The following is a 21,307-nucleotide window of genomic DNA, read 5'->3' as shown; positions in this document are numbered from 1 at the left end:
TAAAATGGATACCAAGTTAACACGAAGCAAGGAGAACTACGTGAAAGTGCTTTTCAATAGCTTTCATTTGAATTAACACGTTAAGATTTCTTCCACAGACTAAAAGTCACAACAACCTTGTACAGCATAAGTGGTCAGTAGGATCCGTAAAACAATATTTCTAAGGTTGATCTGATGTATAATCAGTATAATGACTTGAAGGAAACCCTTGCAGAATTCCGGACGAAATAGACTCTATACACCACCTATGTAATTCAATTCTGGACATATCTTTTATACACAGATAATACAACACATTGCAGCTGATAAAGTATTTGAACACTTAATAAGCAATAATAATGATAATAATATTAAGCAATAATAATGATATTATTAATAACATTTTTGTTATTATTACTTTAATCATCAAATTTACAATTTCCTCGACTGTGATTGGTTTAAAAAACTCCCATTTTCCCCTAATTCACTTGCCAAGTTGTTATCGGACAGTTCAATGAGCCAATCACATTCAAAGTTGTAGTTTAAATCGACCAATCTCAATTTCAGAGGGACAGTAAGAATTTACGCCTCCGTTGTCAGTCTTTCAATGCAAATTTTCCCTTACTTACATGGCTATTTTTCTTTTTTGGAAATTCTAATTTTTAGGATTAATTGGTAGTAAGACTTCGTGTCGCCCAATAGACCAATTTCGATATATTAAAATTCAGGCTAAAACAATAGACCTCAGCACGAGGCTCCGGGGAATAAACCCCGCAAACTCTGTAGTTATTCCCCGGAGCCTCGTACTGAGGTATATTGTTTAGCCGGAATTTTAATATATCGAAATTGGTCTGTTCGGTCTGTAATCATACTCGTGACAAAAAAAAATCGGACTCCCGCTGCTCGGCCGTCCGAATTTGTGACTATTCGTATGATTACAGACCGAAATGGACTCCACTCAGTCCTGTTATCATTATTTATCACCATCAATAAGTTTACCTCCAACAAGCAGCGTAACGCATCGCTGATCAGTTGTTATCCTGGAAACAACGTGAAACCAAATTGATTAATGAAACTAGCAATTTAACAAATCAACGTAATAAAAATTGAAATTTATCCATTTGTGACTAAATCATCTACTGTTATGTAACATGTACTGCTCGGGTAAAATGTGGACAACCTTCTGTACAATTGGAAGCGCCGGCTACATGGAAAATTACTTTGAATTGCAATGCAATAATAACCGAACATTTCAATGGCGTCAAAAAAAAATAAATGATAGGAACAAACAAGGCCTTGAAGCATATCCCTGGCCTATTAGAAGGGTAATGTTTTGCTAAATTGAAACAATTTCGTATTTCTTAAATATTGAAAATGGGCGCGGCCTTAATCGCGATTTTCTGTTTAACAATGGGATTTTTGCAACAAACGGTCACATGGTATTAAATCCGCCAGACGGTAAGCTACGCTCTGCAACAAGGGTAATGAAATCAAAGAAAGGTCCAGACTGCGTGGTTGACTGGGTGAGATATTTTGGAGGCGACTGCATTCTCTTGCCATCCAGCATCATAACGGTGACTGTTTGCTGAAAAACACCTACTAAGAACACGCCAGTCAAGACCGTGCTTTACAGAATGACCCCAGTTAGAGACACAGAGTCACAGTTACGTGACCATAAGCCCTCCCTTACCCAGAATTCTCCAGTCCTGTGAAACAAAACAGCTTTGAATCTATCTGTGACGTCGTTGGTGTCCACGTGACATTGACGTAATATTCCTGTGGTGCATACTGGGCCACAGACGATTTGATAAATCCGGGGGGACTGCTTGTAGTTACCTCCACGATACTGCAAAACAGGTATATATGGTTAAACGTATCGTAATGGTATCGTAAATGCGCGAACATTTCGTTTTGTATTGGAGTAAATCGTAATAAATAGATAAATAAATAAATAAACAAAGCTCTTTCACAATTAAATCATTAGGTAATGATAGGGCAAAAATTATTTCACTGGCGGTCACCGACTTCGTTTCAGAGATAAAGCGTGTGGAAAACTACCCTGATTTTGAAAACTTGGCGCGCGTAATTTAGTATGGTCCACAGGGGCTTATAGTAAAAAATATCGAAGGTGAATCAACGGAGGCAAACGATCTTAGTCATATTTTGTAGAAGTGGGTCTGTTGCGTAAATAATTTCAAATGTTGCCAACGTTTTCACAAAACTTAACCCTCCGAGAGGCATTTGAAACCGCCGTACAGATAAACAAAGAGCTGAAAGTAACGGAATTCAATGGTGCATTTTGCAAAAAAAATCAAACTTCTAATCGGTATATTTTCTTCATTTTTTTCGCTAAACGGAGAAAATCGGTTGAGAAAATAATCCATCGACAGAAAAATAGGGGTCACCGAGCGTCCAAGATCGTTAAATTCAGGCAAAAATATAGCAGTGGCCATCTGCCCTATCATTGTTCATTTTATTACTTAGCGCCCGCGCTCATGCATGCCGTGGCGTGTGAATTTGCGTGCGCAGTAAGGATGTGCAGAAACAATTAGCGTGAACGTCCTTAAGTGAGAACACAACGTTCTCGAACTTATTCAGGCTATTTGCAACTGAGGCTTTCAGCCATGCCTGTCGCCTTCTCAGTCCCCTGAGTGCCTGGCAGGACCTCTGGTAGGAATGTCACAATTTTCAAGGTGATAACTTGAAGATCGGGCATGGTTTTGTGGTGTGCTAAAAACCAAAAGAAGCTAGAAAGAATTAGAGCGACAATGCATAGCTCAGTTTAACAACACCTTTTTGATGGTCCACCAACTCGCACGATGATCCGATCAAAGTATGTTCCTCCTGGGGGAATTCCAATGCAAGATCCCTCGGCCCGAGTCTCTTCCGTGAACTCAGGACGCTCGTCACACGCCTCATTTGACTTAAAAACGTACACCAAGAACTGCAACGGAATGCTGCTCAACGCCCGTGTGGCGGTTGGCGTAGCAAAGTCTTCAATCATAACAGGAGCAGCGTAAAAGCCGGTGTCTTCTGTTGCGCTGTATGTGATTTTACACTCGCGCTGTAACAGCGAAAACAGTTGCAAATAGTTAGCACTCTTCTAATCTCTGGCAAGGTTGGCAGACGGGAAGGGGGAGCTCTCTCCTCCGCTGAGGTTTGAACATTTTTTGTAGAAAAATAGAAGTTTTCTTAGGTAGAAAAACAACAAAAAAGGAATAAGAAAACAAAAAATATAGAAGGTTTGTCACGACTGAAAAAGATTAAGAAAATGATGAAAATGATGTGATAAGCTATTCCGGAGGTAGGTGGTCCCGAGTAACAACAACACATACTTTACTACCAAAATAGAAAACTCTTAGTTACAAAAAATGATAATTGAAACAGAAAATTGGATAAATTCACCCAGAATAACTTAAAAGCTAATCGAGCTGAGTGAAATTAAATACAGTTCAACCCACTATTAAACGGTCACCCTCGGGGAAATGGATAGTGGCCGTCTAAAAGGGGTTAGCCGTTTAATGGAGGCAAAAACAATAGAAAAGCCCTCATCGGGACTTTGATTACAGGCCGCCTAATAGGGGTGGCCGTTTAATAGGTGGCCGCTTAATAGGGGTTCTAAGAGACGTTTGTTGGCAGTAAAGCTTATAAGGGGTTAAATGTAGCCTTCCGGTAACACCAAGGAAGGATATGTTGCTTGATAACAACTACAATGTATGGTTATTTGCGTCACAATGCATAGACAGTGTCAGTAAACATCAGGCTTGGATCACCATTAGTTACTTAGTTCTCTTGTTACCCATATGAGGAAGTAGCAGATCCCATTAAAATAGTGCTCAATACACATATAGTGTAGAGCTGAGTATATGAGTAATAACGAAGAGGCAAGATTTGCTGTTACTCCGAGTTTCGTGCTTACGCACTCATCAGACAGTATTTAATGATCATTAAATACTGTCTGATGAGTGCGTAAGCACGAAACTCGGAGTAACAGCAAATCTTGCCTCTTCGTTATTACTCATATAGTTCTCTTGTTACATATTAGTTAGAGAGTTTTTTAAGCCGCGGGGAAATTCTCGCTCTCCAAACGCCCTATCTTGTACCGCGCCCCTAGATTCGGCTCAGGTGGTCCCCGCACACTACCCTTTTGGGACTTACAAAATACATCCATGCGTTTGGAATTCCACTGGCTCCACAGATATCTCCACACTCTTTATATCCGCTCGCCCAACGGCACCGTACCTCATCGTTGTCGGCGTCAGTCACTATCAAGATATGAAATATATGTTTTGATTATATACCAGGGGCACCCATTGACGGTTTCCTCTCATATCCTTTAAAACGCTGTTTTAGGCCATCCGGAGTGTTTTAAGGTGGCTGAACGCCGTTTTTGATACCCGTGTTTCATTCACCTTTTTCTCTAAAACCCTTGATCTCTCGGTCGCCAAAAATGGCAGTAAGCAAGTTAACAACACAAACGTTGGTTTTTTGATGGTTAAGCTGACGTATGTGCCGTTGCCATGGCAACACGAATAAAAATAAACGGGCCTGTAAAATCGGTTTTGTCTATTTGTAGAAAATCTAGTCATTAGATTTTCTTTATAATTTGCATGCAACTTGTAACGATTCTCACAAGTTAACACCATTTTGCTAATAATTTAACAGAGAGATCTTCAATTATCCCTTTTTGAAGGTTTACTGGAATATCTAGAGTTTCCTTCGTTAAAGTTCAATTATTTTCAATACTCCAGTTACTTATTTCCTAAAGTATTTTCGTGTCAAGTTTCGTGAAATTCTAATGAGTGGTTCTCGAGAAATAGGCGTATTTCCGAGAGTGCAAATTTTCATTCAATCGCAATTTTTTGACTTACTACGCATGCGCTGCATTTAACTGGGTTCTTTCGGTAACAAAGAAAAAGCTGAGAATTGCTGCGTTCTTTCCATCTTTACCTTTCCTAACATATACTTGTGATAAAAGACTAAAGCCATCAATACACTGCGTTCAATTATAGAGAAAAATAGCACAGATAGTGCGGGTGTCGAGTAAATAAAATGATCGCTCTATTGACGGCATGTTTGTTTTCTGCAATCCTTGTGCGCGCGCTGAATTGCATCAGCAAAAGCGCGCGCGAAAACTGTGTTCGGCCACCTTAAAGCCCTGTAGGTTTATTTTAGCGCGGCAAGAAAATTGTTATATGTTTAGGCATTCTAGAGAAACTTGAGTCTCCTCGAATTGATTAGGGCTTTCTTATCAATTTCCCGAAATCCAAAGGTGTTATTCCTTTCCGAAAACCGTACCTACTTACTTATTCCTCTCCGTTTCCTTTAAGGTCATTCCTCACATTTGCATTGCGCATCCTTACTGCGCATAATTTATGGCGTCATTAGCGCGTGCTCGTGCACGCGCATATTGAAAACATGACGGATTTGCCTTGATATTGAGCTCTGTCAGTTGAAAAATGGCTCTAGCTCACAAACGAGCACGGGCACCCCAATTTTTTCCCCTCTCATTGTAATCAACTAATCATAAGCTTTGCGTGAGAAAAGACTGATCTAATTTCTATTGCTGAAAATTGAATAAATAAGAAAAATAGCAGACACACTGTGGTCTTTTCTATTTTGCAGTCGGTAACCACGTCAAGAAATTTGGTTCAAATTTTTAATCAAAGATTTAGCTTTCTGCCTGAATCAAACTTAAAATGTTTATTTGTGTTTGACACAATGCATTGACTGTAGTTTAATGCGTATTCTTTTGAGTCTGGGTTCACAAAGATTTTACAATTACTGGGAATGCGTTCTTATAATAAGCATCAAATAATGCCAAAATGGGGCATTTTCAATGCCTCACTACCCCTTAATGAGCATGGGCACCCCCCTTTTTTATTTCAAAATTGAAGTTATAATATGACAAATATTCGGTGGACAAAGTTTGAACAAAACTCTACTGTAACTTTTATTTCAGAGGAATTACCTCAAGGACGGTGCCTACTTTTGCTATTGCGCACACATTCTGCGCATCACGCAAGGTATGGTTTAAGCGCCAAGCACGCGCTAGTGTTGACAATGACGCAATCAACTACGCTACCAAGTACACGACTAAATTGAAAGCGAAATTTTCCTACTGTGACTAAATCAAGTTTAATGAACCTGTACTTAAACCAGGAACACCAGAATAGTAGCATATCGCTAAGCACCTTCTGTTACCGTCTTCCGGCTGAAAAGCTATCTGTTATCTCTCGAAAATTATACTGAAATCCAACTGTAAACATGTACCTGCAGATGGCGTAGTGCGCGCGCGAAACAAGTGCGAGATACGCAATTGTTTTACTGACAGGAGAAAATGTAACGGGCACCGTAAAAGTTTACAAAAAAGATGAATAACTTTAAAAAACTCGTGGTTACCCCTACATTTTATGTTATGAAATGGAAGTGGCAAGCCTATTCGACACGTGATTAGTTTCTGGTTGTGATCAAAAGGTGTTTGAACTGTATTTCAGCTGAACCCGAGGAAGGCTGTCAGAGACGCTAAAAGTGTTGTTGCAACGATTTTGTTATTAAAAACATATCAAAAATGGTTTTTATGTTACCATTTACCATGCAGTTTTAAGGTCTTTATAAATGTGTTTGCTTTTCTGTATGTAAAGGCGAATTCTAAGAAAATCTGTGAAGAAATATCCTTTTCTTTTTTTTTTCAGAAAAATGCTGATGTCAGCATTTTTGTTGAGATTCAAGGCTAATTATCTCGAAAAAATGCGTGGCTACCCCCAGTTTTCTTTGTGGATTCCAATAGCCCTTGCAAAGATCTACTTTTTCCGCGTGGTCCTAGCCTGGCGCAAAAACCTTTGTATTTAGTAGGCACCGTCCTTAAGATATAAGGCAGCTATCGAAAATCATAGCTGACTTTCGTTGCAGTTCCCATGCAAAACGACAAGTAGGCATTAAATTTCACATATCACGAAAGTTCGAAGAGACAATTGGAGGGGATTCAGTAAACGCCTTCCGAACAGATTATTTACCAAAACGATCAGGGTGTCCCTGGTATAGGGACAAGAGAGCGAAGAAAGACAAACAAACAGAGAGACAGGCAGACAGAGTGAGTTTACACGGCGTTACTCAGGCGCAGCCAAACGGGAAAAACAGAGGCGTCAAAGAATCATACCTGGGATAAGAATGGTGTGGTTGCATCCAAATTTCAAACGTACTATCGGCGTCATTGTCGTTACAGGGGACGTATTAATACGTCCGGTGTCATTTCGTACAGTAAGGTTCACGTACATGCGCACTTGCCATCTAGCTCCTGAGTGATGTACTAAGGAAATCCAATTATAGCCCTTGTAGCTGTAAATTAAGAGTTTTTTATTAGGTCCCACAGAAGAAGCAACATAAGTAAAAGTCACTCTTGAAGGTAACCCAAGAGGTCATTTTTAGCGCAGAGTGCGCTGTGCAGAGGGTTTAAATGGCTGCTGTCCGCCAAACGCTAAACCGCTACTCCGCTAACATACTAACGTGTTGATTTAAAAGTTTATTTTATTACTTCTAGTCTTAAAGCGAGGAAGGGGAGGGGCGGGGCAGGTACCCTGGTGGTCTTCGTGAAACGTGTTGTACCTTCGTTACTTCTTTCAGAAAACCTTTTGCTCTCCCTGTGGTACTATTCTTTCTAGAACAAGGCGAGGGAACAAGGCAATTTGCTCTCAACGCATGTACAGATTGGTCTTCGTTAGTGTTGACTTTATAAACCAGGTGCAAGATGCATTACGTGAGGCAAAACAACAACGTTAGATACTTTTCCTTGCGGTTGCATGCGTTCTAGCATCGTTAGCGTGATACACTCCACGTTAAGGGTCGGAGACAATTTTTTTGTCCTGTGCCTCTTCCTTCCTCCGTTGATCCTCCGATTTTTAATAAACTTTGATGTGAAACTGGTTGGTTGTTGTGGGAACTTATAGTGCTAGTTTAACACAAGTTATCATTTTATCAGTAAACAGTACTGCCGCGCACGACTGTGCTCTCGGTTTCTTCACCGTGTATTTTTTTTTCTCTACGTAAATTGGAACAATTTACTCATTTGAACTAACGACGCAGTCGGCAACTGGTTCAAAGTGAAATTGATTCTTTGAACAGCCTACTCGCAAAATATCAGCAACAGAGTTCTCAACATCAGAGTCGAGTTCTCCGTCGTCTTCACGCTGATCTGCTTCCGTGCTCCGCGGCCATGATGTCGGTCTTTGTTCCCAGTTTACTTGTTGGTGTGAGGGGGGCGGGGGCGGGGAGGGGGGGTACGAACCACTTTTATTTTTCGCTCCTTCCGACCGGCCCAAAATCAATAAATTAAACGTCTTCTGCACGAATCCTACACGACGAAATAGGTGATGGCTTTATTGTCAGATCAGAAGGATATAACTTAATTGTTCTTCCCCTTTCTTTACGTTGATTGTTCTAATTTCTATGAGTGGGAAGCATTTCACGTAGGGGCCAAACCACCCCCCAGATGTTTCGTCAGTTCTTGGGTATTTCACATTATTTCGCATTACTTAAAAAGTATTGAGTCTTTCTACACCAAACTTGGCAGATGAGCAGGAGACCTATTGCCAATTATATTTACGTGAAAAATGTCAGTAAATGTCAAAGTTGTGACGTCACAGTGATGACGTCATGTTTTTTGCCACTTTTGAAGTTTTTAATACGCATATGTTTTACAATGTATTCGAAAGAGTATATCAAGGGGAGTTGAAACCTGAAAAAATTTTGTCCATATCACAAAAATTGAATGAAATATGGCATTTACAAAATATGAAAAATAACTCTGCAAAATCTGAGGTTCCCCCCTTGAGAAAAATCCCCAAATTGGAGCCGTAATTTTGTTCCAGCAAATGCAGCTATGTTGCACATGGGATGTGCCAGATGACTAAAGCAAAAATAAAGAAGAAAATCGGAATAAAAAATTATCCCTCTAGTGTTATTGCGTTAAAATTAGTTTTGTTACGTCATAACCTGTGACGTCATCCGTTTTTTTACTGTTGATACCATCCTAACGAAACCGAAAATCAAATTTCTAAAACCATACGATTTTTGACAACATCAAGCTTTCTATTTTTCTAGATTATTAGCCTTCCTAGAATAAAACTGAAAAAAATAAACCAGAGAGACTTACTTAAGAAGGACAGTATGGTTAAGCAAATTCCGGGGGGGACAACAAAAAAATATTTAATTTACCATATCTCAAAAAATCATCATCATAGCAAAAAACGGTTTCCAGCATTTTACTCCTCTAGTCAAGGCCTTTCCAACGACATGATCTTTTTATCAGATTTTACAAAAAATTATAGCACGTTTTGGTGACGTCATCAATTATGACGTCATAATCTGACATTTGTCACAACTTCCAAATTAAATAAACTGGAAAACAAAGAAAGCTCATCTGCCAAACTTGGTTCAAAAATATATAAACCAAGCAAATATAGTCTTCATGAAACATTAGGGGGTTGGTTTGGCCCCTACGTGTTTATGCAATCATCTATGCCATGAAAGTAAAGCTACTTTTTGTTTCAATCATAATTTATAAAGATCGCTATAGACTAACCTGACTTGATAGTAGCGAGGTAATATGCTAGGAATTGGAAAGGTATATTGAAAACTGTTGGTGCCAATTGTCCAGTCTTCACTTACACTAAAATCCGTGCAACTGAATTTCAAACTCCCGACGTTTCCGTCGCAACGGTCCTGGCACTTTAAGTAGTCATCTATGCCAATCAACTGTCCAGAGCTTATAGTGCTTTGGTCACAGGACGTGCTGGAGTCGTACGATCTTCGCCAACCGATTCGGAATGTTATGATCACCTGAAAACGGAAAGAAAAGTTTTCGTAATCTATATCAAGTTGACAAAATCTTCGGAAAATGGTCGGAAATCTCTGGTTGATCTTTCTCTGCATTCTTCATTTAGTGAGACAGTAGAAACTATATACAGTTATCACGCTAACTTTAACATAAGAATTATAAACTAGTGGATATTAAAAGATCGAATGTAATAGAAAACCACACATAAAAATTTAGCAAATAAAGAAGCCTAAGCCGTGTATTACACTGTGATAAAACACTCTGGACATTTCAGAACACGAGGGAAATGTAGAAAACACTCGCCTGCGGCTCGTGTTTTCTACATCTCTCTCGTGTTCTCAAATGTCCGGAGTGTTTTATCACAGTGTAATACAAGGCTTAGGCTTCTTTATTTGCTTTATGGTATAGATTTTACACCACGCTTTTTCTAGGTTTTATACTCTGATAAAACATGGGTTTTGACCAATCAGAGCGCGCACGGGGTCCTATCTATATTGTAAATGCAAATAAAGTAATACTAATACAAATAAATAAATATAATAATAATAATAATTATAATAGTAATAATAGCAATAAAACATAAATATATAAAAAAACACTAGTGATATCTAAGTAACTGCTTAATTTAAACTTAAAAATTTGTAAAGATTCTGAGATTACAACATCAGCGGGGAGACTAGTCCATTCTCTGACAGTTCTAGGAAAATATGATACTTAAATACAGCGTTATTCGTGTGCTCAACGTGCGATCCACGGGTTCGAGTTTTTGTAGCTGGTGTTAAATGCTTAGATTTGTCGTCACAAATATTGTCCTTTTCCAAAATATCTGTACTATTAGTATACCTTGGGCAATACTGTATCAGGGGTAAGCACATTCGCATAAAGGTTCACGTGTGTACTAAAAACAAACATCAAGTTTCTCGTGCAGTGGTGCTTCACGGTGTACCATTCGAAAACATTGCAAACTAAGCATTAACTTGCCACGGCCAATGTTGGGAATGTGCTAATAACTCTCCGCTCCGCCCCGACTGAAGCACAATCCCTTACCATTTTGAATACCATTTTGACTGAAAAGTTACCCCTTGAGAACATTACATCCCTTTCCTAAAACCTTGAAATGAAGTTAAGTTTTAAACTTCGGCCAAACGATCGCAACATGTCAACACAACATATTACAACATTGTTGGGCGAAACATGTTGCGCGCATTTGGCCACCCTGTTGCGACGTGTTGCGACATGTTGCGTGTTGTTGGCTCATATTTGACCATTTTCAAACTTAGCCAACGACACCCAACATGTCGCAACAGGGTGGCCAGATGCGCGCAACATGTTGCGCTCAACAATGCTGCGATATGTTGCATTGACATGTTGCGATCGTTTGGCCAGGGCTTTACGTTTTACGTTCTTACCTAAGTACATTTTTAACTTATGACTACAAATTTACATCTCTTATTCATTTATCTATTCATTTATTTGTTATTTTATTTGCTTAATATTATTATTTGATTGTCCACAATTAATTATCCAGTACTGTCGAACCTCCCGTAAGTGACCACCCAAAATGTCAAGCCAAGCTGGTCGCTTACGGGAGGTGGTCGCTTACGAGAGCTGAGACCATATTAGGTGAGAATTTTGCCTCATTAGCATATGTTACCGCAGAGACTTACCTAATGTTTTAAATGTTTTATTGATAAACAATACTGTGCTTGCCATTGAGAAATATCAGTCTCTTGTACTGCCGAGTATTGCGCTATTGTTACAACACCTTATTATCCAATTTTGGCTCTATTATTTGTCAAGTCGTCGCTTACGGGAGGTTGAAAACAAAAGAAATTTTCAAACTTTTGGCTCTAAAAATGGTCGCGGTCGCTTACAAGAGGTTTCAAATATAGTGATTTGACTGGGAAACGTTTGGTATTTTGGAAAACTGGTCGCTGAGGAGAGGTGGTCGCTTACGAGAGGTGGTCGCAACCGGAGGTTCGACTGTATGCTTAATGAATTAATGATACAGCCATATTAACGGTACGTCTTTTCGAAATATTTTAATGAAAGGACCTTTAAAATAACTAACCTACCCTTCCATATATCTCAACTTTTGAAATCCGTACCCTTTTATATACCTGAAGCTTGAAAAAAGAACCCCTTCCGGGCGGAGTCTCCCCTTATAGGCCATTATAGGGAGTAATCCCCGTCGGGGCTTCAGAGAGTACTGGGGTTTATTACAGTAGGATTACTTTTTCAAACCCGTCCAAGCGAATTGAGCAATAGTGTTGTTGACGTTTGAGGTTTTTATTCCAACATTAATAAATCAGATGCGGAGAATTTTTGTCGGGTGGCCTTGGTTGTGGAAGATGTACATGTAATGTACAAAGCCTATGCACATAATTACACAGAGATAGGACAAAATGTAGAGCTTAAAATAAATAAATAAATAAATAAATAAATAAATAAAACACTTAAATAGCTGACACAAAAACTGTATGTAAATGTAAGGACTCGAAAATGACTGCACACTGCATCGTTTACGACTGGCAAGAAACTCAATCGAAATCATAGATTTCGCTGCGTGCCATTCTCATGCAGCTGAAAAGGACATATATAGTTCGAAAAGAGCGTACCCGGAAACGCGTACATATCCTTGAAGCTGTTTAGAGGTTTCTTAGAAAGACATCTGAGCGTGACACCAGAGCTCTGGCGTGACACGATGTATATCAAATATCATTAAATGTTTTTCAACCATTAAGCGTCATTTTATTTCGAGTCCAGAAACGTTCTAAGGTGTAAATGTCCGCCAATTATATCGCAAAACTGCAGACCTTCCATGCCGAAAACGTTTGGGTCCTTGTTCGCAACAATTACAAGTCAAAAAAATGTTTCTCACGCAGTATTTTAATACGATATTTTAATGATTAAGATTCTTAAAAGATCTTACTATTTCTCGGAATAACTGAAAAAAATTCACTAAGTGCTATCAGCTGTTCTCTGAAACATGTCGAGACTTTGAAATAGTGGTCCCCTTTAAAAAGTTTTCGGCAGAATTTTTGGGGTGTTTCCCTGCTCCCACGTGTGTTGTTCAAGTCAAGAAAAACGCATGAAAAGTCTTCACAACAGGGAGTGTAAGGTTATTCTCTCTATGTAGGTTTTATTGTTTCTCCGGGTATACTGAATCTCGCTAAGATCAAACATTTGTCAGAACTATATTGTTAAAATTTGAGGTTTACATTCCAGCATTAATAAATAAGGGTCTGGAAGGGTATTTTCGGGATCGATGCGGGATTTCACCTAAATACGGCGCGGGAATCGGGGAAACGCTAACTATCTTTGTCGGAAGGCCTTGGTTGTGGAAGCCGCACTGCAAAACATCCAATGTACAAAGCATATGCCCATAATTACATTGAGATAGAACAAAATGCGGAGCTTAAAACTCTACCACTAAATTAAATCTCAACGATCTAATTTCCCAGAAAAAGGTTGAAACGGTTCACGAACAGTGACTAATGGTCTCTTCGCACGAGATGAACTACGGTACGATTTTTCCCTCCCTTCTTCCCTTGCCACAGAAAAACGCAAAAAAAGAAAAGAATGGCTGACTAGAGAATGGATCCATAATGCTGTTATAACAACAAGCTGAGGTCATGATTTTATTGTATGATTTCGTATGAACAGATTTAAGATGGCCGAATTCTTGGAAATTTACATGCGCCACGATGCGCATTATACCGCGAGACTTACTCCGAAACAAGTTTGTTTCATTACTGCATACCCAGTCTCTGATCTTTGCCCCTCACCACTTTATTAATTGGGCTCGTGATTTAAAGCTTGTCAGTTGTTTCACGGTGCACCGTTCGGTAACATTGCAAGCCAGTAAGTAAGCACTGAGGCCGCTCCCGAGGACGTTCTCCGGGGCCTCTCAAGGTAGACGCTTTCATTAGGCCTATATACAAATAACTGGATATCTTTTGAGATGTTTAAAAACCTCGTAGATACTTTAAAAAAATGCGGCATTTAAGAAAAATTAACGATTACTTGCTTATGCTTCAGGCTAATGTTTTTCCATTTTTTTTTTCGCGCTCGTCAACTAGCATCGCTCGACGAAGCCAAGGTGTTCTGCAGGGTTGCTTCGCGATGCCAACAGAGGGATAACCTAGATCTCCAAACTGGTAAGTACGTTTTTTTTTGTTTGTTTCAACCGAAATAAACGCGATTAAATAAACAACCATAATTCACGGAGAAAACTCTGAACAGATTGTTGTTTGATTCAGACATGGCTGGTTAGAAACGCTGGCATTTTCTAAATACACTTACCGTCGTGTTTGCAGGGTCGCTGGGGTTCACTGACTGGCTCGTATGTAAATGTACCGCCGCGAAAATGACTACACAATGCATCGTTTACGAGCACAAGAAACACAATCAAAATCATAGATTTCGCAGCGAGTGTCAATCTCTTGCAGCTTCCAAAAACGCGTACATTTAATCCCCGGGACATATCCTTGAATTTGTTTAGAGGTTTCCTAGAAAGACATCTGAGCGTGACACGATTATATCAAATATCAATGGGTTTCAATGGCACCTCAGGTCGTCATTTCAAGTCCAGAAACGTTGCACTGAAGGTGTAAATTTCCGACATTTATATTGCCAAACTGCGGACCTTCTATGCCGAAAATTTTGGGATCCATAATCGCAACAATTATATAAGTCAATGAAGTCTTTCTCCGCCGTATTTTAATACAATATTTTAATGATTAAAATTATTGATAGATTTTACTATTTCTCGACTTTCTCGGAAGAACTGAAAAAATTCACTCAGGGCTCTCAGCTGTTCTCTGAAGCTGTCGAAATTTTGAAATATGTTGTCCCCTTGGAAATATTTTTGTCTGGATTCTTAGGGTGTTTGCTTGCTCTCGTGTGTTGTTCGAGTCAAGAAAATCGCATGAAAAATCTTCACAGCAAGATGCATAGAGTTATTCTCTATGTAGATTTTATTATTTCTCGGAATAACAGAAGCATATTCACTCGGGGCTGTCAGCCGCTCTCTAAAACGTTTCGAAACTCTAAAATAAGAACTGACCTCTTTGAAACGTTTTTGGCAGGATTCTAGGTGCTTGCTTGCTTGCTTGCTTGCTTGCTTGCTTGCTTGCTTGCTCCGCCGCTTTTTCGAGTCAAGACGATCGCATGAAAAGTTTGACAACAAGAGGTGTAAAAGTTCTTCTTTATATATCCCCGGAATATATGGTTTTTACAACTGATTTCTCGGAAGAAAAGGTTCAAGTAGATTCACTCAGGCTTCTTAGCTGTTGTCTGAAACGTGTCGTGACTTTGATAGGAGTTTATAAAGCCTCTTCGATAGTTTTTCTCATATATGACTGGAATGCTTGACCACTATGGTCAGTTGAGGCTGTACAAGCAATCTTAGCCGCCGTGTGCTCCATAATTAATACTTAAGAGAAAGTGTCTAGTGAGACAAATTACATTCTGCAGCTTCTGCATATAATGTGCATAAATATATAGCAGAAGCTATATGTAACACTAGACACATTATAACACTAGACACAACATTAAAACTTGTTTTTCAGTAATTAATTACAGTCAAAGTGATAGATATAAAAGCTAGTATATAGAAAAATAAATCAAAGAATAAATACCAATTTCTAAAACTCTTGAAATCTCGCCAAAGCACAAATCTTAAAAGCAGCCTTTAAATCTGCTAAATATTCACTATTTCCTCCAATATTGCAAGAATCGTAGCAATTACATGGAAACCAGCCTAAAAGAAGGACCAGAAGCAAGGTCGGTCCAAAAAAACTGTCTACTGAACTTCTATCGTGCGTCAATTTTTCTGAAAACAACCTTTGTTGGATAGTTCAGATAAGTTTTTTATCCCAGCACTGTCACATCTCAGATGTTGTTTAACTTTCACGCTTTTCACTTAGCATTTTTCTACTTATTATAAATTCTACTTCCAACGCTTTGTAAATCCATTAACTGAAGATGACAGGAGAATCTGTCGAAAAATGTCTTTGAAACTTAAAAGTTTTGTCGTTTTCTTTAAATTCATGACAGATATCATAATTAGCCTTGCTAATTCATGCCTTGTTGCCTCGCTTAAAATGCTTATCATTAATTTCTTTCACTGTATTCTACAAAAATGCTCATTTTAATTTTAGTGATCATTAAAACATACTAGAATAAAACGCAAATAAATCACAGCTTCTCTGCATATCGCACTGCTGTGTTATAAAATCTTGCAGTGGTCCTTTGCCCAGTACAATATTTTGGTTCAGTGATCAATCATTTGCAATTGAAATACAAACAGGAATCTGACGACAATCGATTCTGAAACACCAATTACGTCAAGTAAACTTGCCAATTAAAAGATTCATCAGTCTACTGATCAAAAGTTTGAGGGAATGTGGGAAAACTCCTCATGCAGTCTTCAAAGGTTGTTCAACCATATCGTGCTCATAGTTGAACAATGCAATCGAACTAGAAACTGAGTCACTCAATCAAACATGTCATGCCGATTTCTTTAAACATAACCTGCAGAGAAAGCATGTTTTATTGGCACGGAACACGCTCGTGTATCGCGCTCTGCTTCTTGGCCCGCTTCAAAATAGAGCTGTTGCAATGATCAGAACGAGCGAGCCGAGGAGATTGTTAATTACGAAAATCAACCCAATAACGCAGAAAAGGATTCATGCTACAAGCTGGTTGGTGAAAATGATTAAGATGTAGCCTGAAAACAAGCTAGGAATGGCAGACTACAGAAAACAAACAAATAGAATGCATCTTTAATAATGCTACTATCACAAAAGGATCATTTCACAACAGTACGATTTCGTACAAACAGATTTAAGATGGCGGACTTCTCGGAAATGAAGACTGATCCTACGTCGAAACAAGTTTGTTTTCTTGTGTGCCAGCCTCTGATCTTTGCAAAAAGAAACTATAAACACTTATAAATATAATCAAGGGGCATTCTACGCCATCTAATATGTTTGGATTCATTGAGCTCAAAATGTTTCTATGTCTAATTAGTCAACCCTGTGAGGATAGTTATCTTCACAAGGTTGACAAACAAACGAAGACTTCGCAGTATCAGCTAAATTGTTGCTATCTGGGCTCATTTTCATTATCCAAATCAAGAAGAATGAATAAAAAGCCATCTGACGTGGAACTGTTTAACCCAAAAGCCACTGAACAGCACTTCACTTGCTTCATGAACGATTCATGGACGCTAACATTTTTCAAAGACACTTACCGTCGTGTTTGTAGGGTCGCTTGGATTGACTGGCTTGTAGGTAAACGTACCTCCTCGAAAATGAGTGCACACTGCATCGTGTACGAGCATAAGAAACACAATCAAAATTAAGCTTTTCCCAGAAAGTTCCATTCTCACGCAGCTGGAAAGGACATAATTCCAAACACGCACATACCCTTTGAAGTTGTTTTGAGTAAACATTTTATAAAGGGAGGGAGTGGCGAATTCCTAGAAAGAAATTTGCATCAGCTTGCCACTGGGGCCGCTCCAGGGGACGCTCTCCGGGGCCTCTCACGGTAGATTTCATTAGGCCTATATACAAATATCCGGATATCTTTTGAGATATTTAGAAACCTCTTGGATTGGATTTTTGTTTATGCTTCAGGCTAATGTTTTTCTAATTTTTTTCGCGCTCCCTAGGTGTGCTGTTTGACCATGTACACGGCTCAGGATAGCCTGACTTATAACTCATTGTTCCAGTGTTTATGACAAAATTATGTCTGTTAACTGCTCTGCAACGTACAAAGCTAGATCTATTTCCAGTATTGCGACTCCCCCCTCCCCCCCTTCCACCCAGCCTTATTGTTCCAAGTTATTATAACAGACCACAATATTTCCTCCTCCCCTTTTGAGAATTCCTTAGTCGTGCCACTGCAAATAACTATTCCCCTTAATTGTTTGCATCAGTGACCAGTGTTTTCCTTAAATATGCATGTTGTAAACATTCAGATTTAGGCTGTGTGTTAGCCAAATTATTTTAATTTGGAACAATGAAACTTCGACTTCGACTGAAGGAACGCTGATTTCAATGACTGAGAAGGGGAAGATAGCAATTGACAACGGTCGGACAGTGGGAGCGGTCTTTATTGACTTCCAAAAAGCTTTTGACACTGTTCCCCACGACATATTATCTTATAAGTTACATGCTATTGGTATATCAGGATCACTCCATGAATGGCTTATGAGCTATCTATCTAACAGACGCCAGTTTACTGAAGTAAATAACTGCAGGTCTGCCACTGACTTTGTGCACTATGGGGTTCCTCAAGGTTCGCTTCTCGGCCCTAGGTTGTACACCATATACGTTAATGATCTCCCTGACCACACTGATTCAGGAGATCTTTACATGTATGTAGACGATACCACAGTGTACTGTATTGGCCCAAATGTCGACCAAGTTATATCATCTCTAAATGAAACAATGAAGCAAGTCCTCATGTGGAGTGTCAAGAATCGACTAACCATCCATCCAATCAAAACTGAGGCAATGATTTTAAAGAAATCCACCTTTATTGGTCCTCTCCCTCCCCTTTACTTTGGGACAGGCTTAATTAACCTGGTTGACTCTACCACTTGCCTAGGAGTTAAAATCGACAATAGAATTTCATGGTCTGTGCACATTGACTCTGTGAAGAAGCACTTCACACAAAAAGTTGGAGCACTAAAGAGAATGAGAATTCTTCCTAAACAGTCACCTGAGGAATTATACTTCAAATCTATTATTCCTAGCATAACATATAGTATTTCAGTATGGAGAAATTGCTCCCCCTCTGCAATGAATTCTCTGAACTTAATCCACGCAAGAGCTTCTCGTATTATAAACAACCTTCAACCGTCGCTGGCTGATGACATCTGTCTCATTAAATCGAACTGGCTCCCTTTCTCTTACTTTTATAAAAAGTCCGTTCTTATGTTAATGCACAAAGTGTACTTTGAAACTTCAAACCAATCTGTTCGTGAACGTTTCTCTAAAAATGCAACTTCTAGGTCATCTCGGTTTGCCAATCAATTTAATATCATTAGGTTTAAATCTGATACTGGAAGAAACACTTTACAGTACAGAGGCCCTGTGATCTGGAATTTTTTAAATAGACTAGTTAAAGTACCTGAAAATTTTTATTCTTATAAGCAGATATTAAAGAAACACGTCAAGGACATTGCTAGGTTTTATTTCAGCAAGGAAGCGACTTTGATCACTGCAAAAAAAGATGATTTTATATATTTTTGATCTGTCTAATTTCTGGCAATATTGTCTTAATTAGGTTCTAGTGAATCAAATATGTATATATGATTATTAATTTTCCCCTGTACATAGTTCTCATTCTTTTGTTAATAACTTTCGTGTTTGTAAAATTTTATATTTTGTGTATATTAGGTCCACATCAGGCCTTCGGCTGCCAAATCCCCTCTACAACCTACTTATCAAATAAAGTTTACTTACTTACTTACATACTTACTTACTAAAAGCTATAAAGAAATGTTGAGCTGAATTTCCGCTTTTTGAATTTTTTTTGTGTTCAGTAGTTGAGCCGCTGTTCATATTTTAGTAAAATTACTCAAAATGGTGGCTAGAGGCTGTGTGGGACGAACATAAACGCAAAGCGCATGAAAAATGCATTGCACGTTTACTAGCAACTCAGAACTTTAAATAGTGCTCATTTGGAAAAGCATTTTTTGGCATGGTCCAGTGTTTTGTCCATTACCACAACTGAGGGATTGCCATGATCTCCAAACTGATTTTACAGAAAGTTGATTTTGTTTTCAACCAAAATAAAGAAGATAAAATAAACAGCCATCATGCACGCAAAAACCTCTGCCCAGAATGTTGTTGGCACGCATGGCTTATAAACGATGGCATTAAAACTTACCGTCGTGTTTGGAGGGTCGCTTGGATTGTCGACTGACTTGTATGTAAACGTACCTCCTCGAAAATGACTGCGCACTGCATGGTGTACCACTGAGAAACACAATCGAAATCATAGATTTCGCAGCAAGTTCTGTTCTCCTGCAGCTTCCAAAAACGCATACATATCCCCCGGCGGAACATATCCTTAAAGTTGTTTAGAAGTTACCCTAGAAAGACGTCTGAACGAGACACGTTATTTATCAAATATCATTAAATGTTTTGCAATAGCAACCATCAGGCGTCATTTCATCTCAAGTCCAGAAACGTTGTAAGGTGTAAATGTCCACGATTTATATTGCCAAACTGCAGACCTTCTATGTCGAAAATGTTTGGATCCTTAATCGCTACAATTATGGGTCAAGAGAATCTTGTCTCTGCAGTATTTTAATACGATATTTTAATGATTAAAATTCTTATTAGATTTTACTATTTCTTGGAAGAACTGAAGAAAATTCACTTATGGCTGTCAGCTGTTCTCTGAAACATGTCGAGACTGTGAAGTAAGTGATCCCCTTAGAAATGTTTTTGTCAGGATTCTTGGGGTGTTTGCTTCCTCTCATGTGTTGTTCGAGTCAAGAAAATCGCATGTAAAATCTAAGAGGTGTAAAATTATTCTCTCTATGTAGGTTTTACTATTTTCTCGGAACTTGCTGAAGCAAATACACTCGGACTGTCAGTTGCTCTAGCTCCGTGAAACATCACGAGCGACACATGATAGAAGTTCAGTAGATAGCTCCTTTGGACAACTTGCTTCTTGTCCTTCTGTTAGGCTGGTTTCCATGCAATCGCTGCGACTACCCTGTACTTTTTATGTATATATAAAATCACACCTATTATGGAAATAATATTTAGCAGATGTTAAGGCTGCTTGTGAGAGATTTTCAGATGTTAAGATTTTGGTATTTATTCTTTTATCTGTTTATGTACTTAGCTTTTACCTCTATCACTTTGACTGGATACTGAAAAACAATTTCTCACGAAATGACTAATAAAATTACTACTGCTGTCTATTTACCTCTTTATAAACTGCAGAATGTAATTTGTCCACAGGACACTTTCTCTTAAGTATTAATTATGGTGCACACGGCTAAGATTGCTTATGCAGCCACAACCAGCCATAGGCGGTTCGAGCATTCAAATCATATGTGAGAAAAACTTTCGAAGGAGCTTTATATTATCCTATCAAAGTCACGACATGTTTCAGACAACAGCTGAAAACCGTGAGTGAATCTACTTGAACCTTTTCTTCCGAGAAATCATTTGTATAATCTATGTATCCCAGGGATATATAAAGAAAAGCTTTTACACCTCTTGTTGTCAAAATCTTTTATGCGTTTCTCTTGACTCTAACAACACAGAGCAAGCTAAGCAAGCGACCGGAGAATCCTGATAAAAATGTTTCCATGGGGTTTACTTATTCTCGAGTAATGTTGGGCCTGTTTTAATACTAAAAACAAACATTTTTAAAAAACAAAAACCAACAACCTTTGTTGGATTGTTCAGATAACTATGTTTCTAATTCCAGCACTCCAACATCTCAGATGTTGTT

General features: G+C 38.7%; 1 protein-coding gene across 1 annotated transcript; it reads right to left on the bottom strand.

The window, feature by feature from the left end:
• Positions 1-1,665: 1,665 nt before the first annotated feature.
• LOC145491640 (integrin beta-like protein B) lies at positions 1,666-17,273 on the bottom strand. The gene is made up of 6 exons (XM_081470851.1): positions 17,073-17,273; positions 9,560-9,816; positions 7,139-7,317; positions 4,138-4,244; positions 2,772-3,043; positions 1,666-1,825 (listed from the first exon to the last, which is right to left on the bottom strand). Exons 1-6 carry the CDS (start codon positions 17,271-17,273, stop codon positions 1,666-1,668), a joined length of 1,176 nt encoding a protein of 391 aa, XP_081326977.1.
• Positions 17,274-21,307: the final 4,034 nt, after the last annotated feature.

The sequence above is a fragment of the Orbicella franksi genome, chromosome 7, assembly GCF_964199315.1.
Source record: "Orbicella franksi chromosome 7, jaOrbFran1.1, whole genome shotgun sequence".
Taxonomy (NCBI): domain Eukaryota; kingdom Metazoa; phylum Cnidaria; class Anthozoa; order Scleractinia; family Merulinidae; genus Orbicella; species Orbicella franksi.
The sequence above is the reverse complement of the archived record's forward strand: the minus strand, read 5'-3'. Positions and strand labels throughout refer to the sequence as shown.

Coding starts and splice junctions, on each gene's coding strand:
- LOC145491640 (XM_081470851.1), bottom strand. CDS start 17,273: ATGTTTACTCAAAACAACTTCAAAGGGTATGTGCGTGTTTGGAATTAT. Junction 4,245..7,138: donor CCACACCATTCTTATCCCAG/GTATGATTCTTT, acceptor ATATCTTGATAG/TGACTGACGCCGACAACGAT. Junction 3,044..4,137: donor CAAACGCATGGATGTATTTT/GTAAGTCCCAAA, acceptor TCGCTGTTACAG/CGCGAGTGTAAAATCACATA.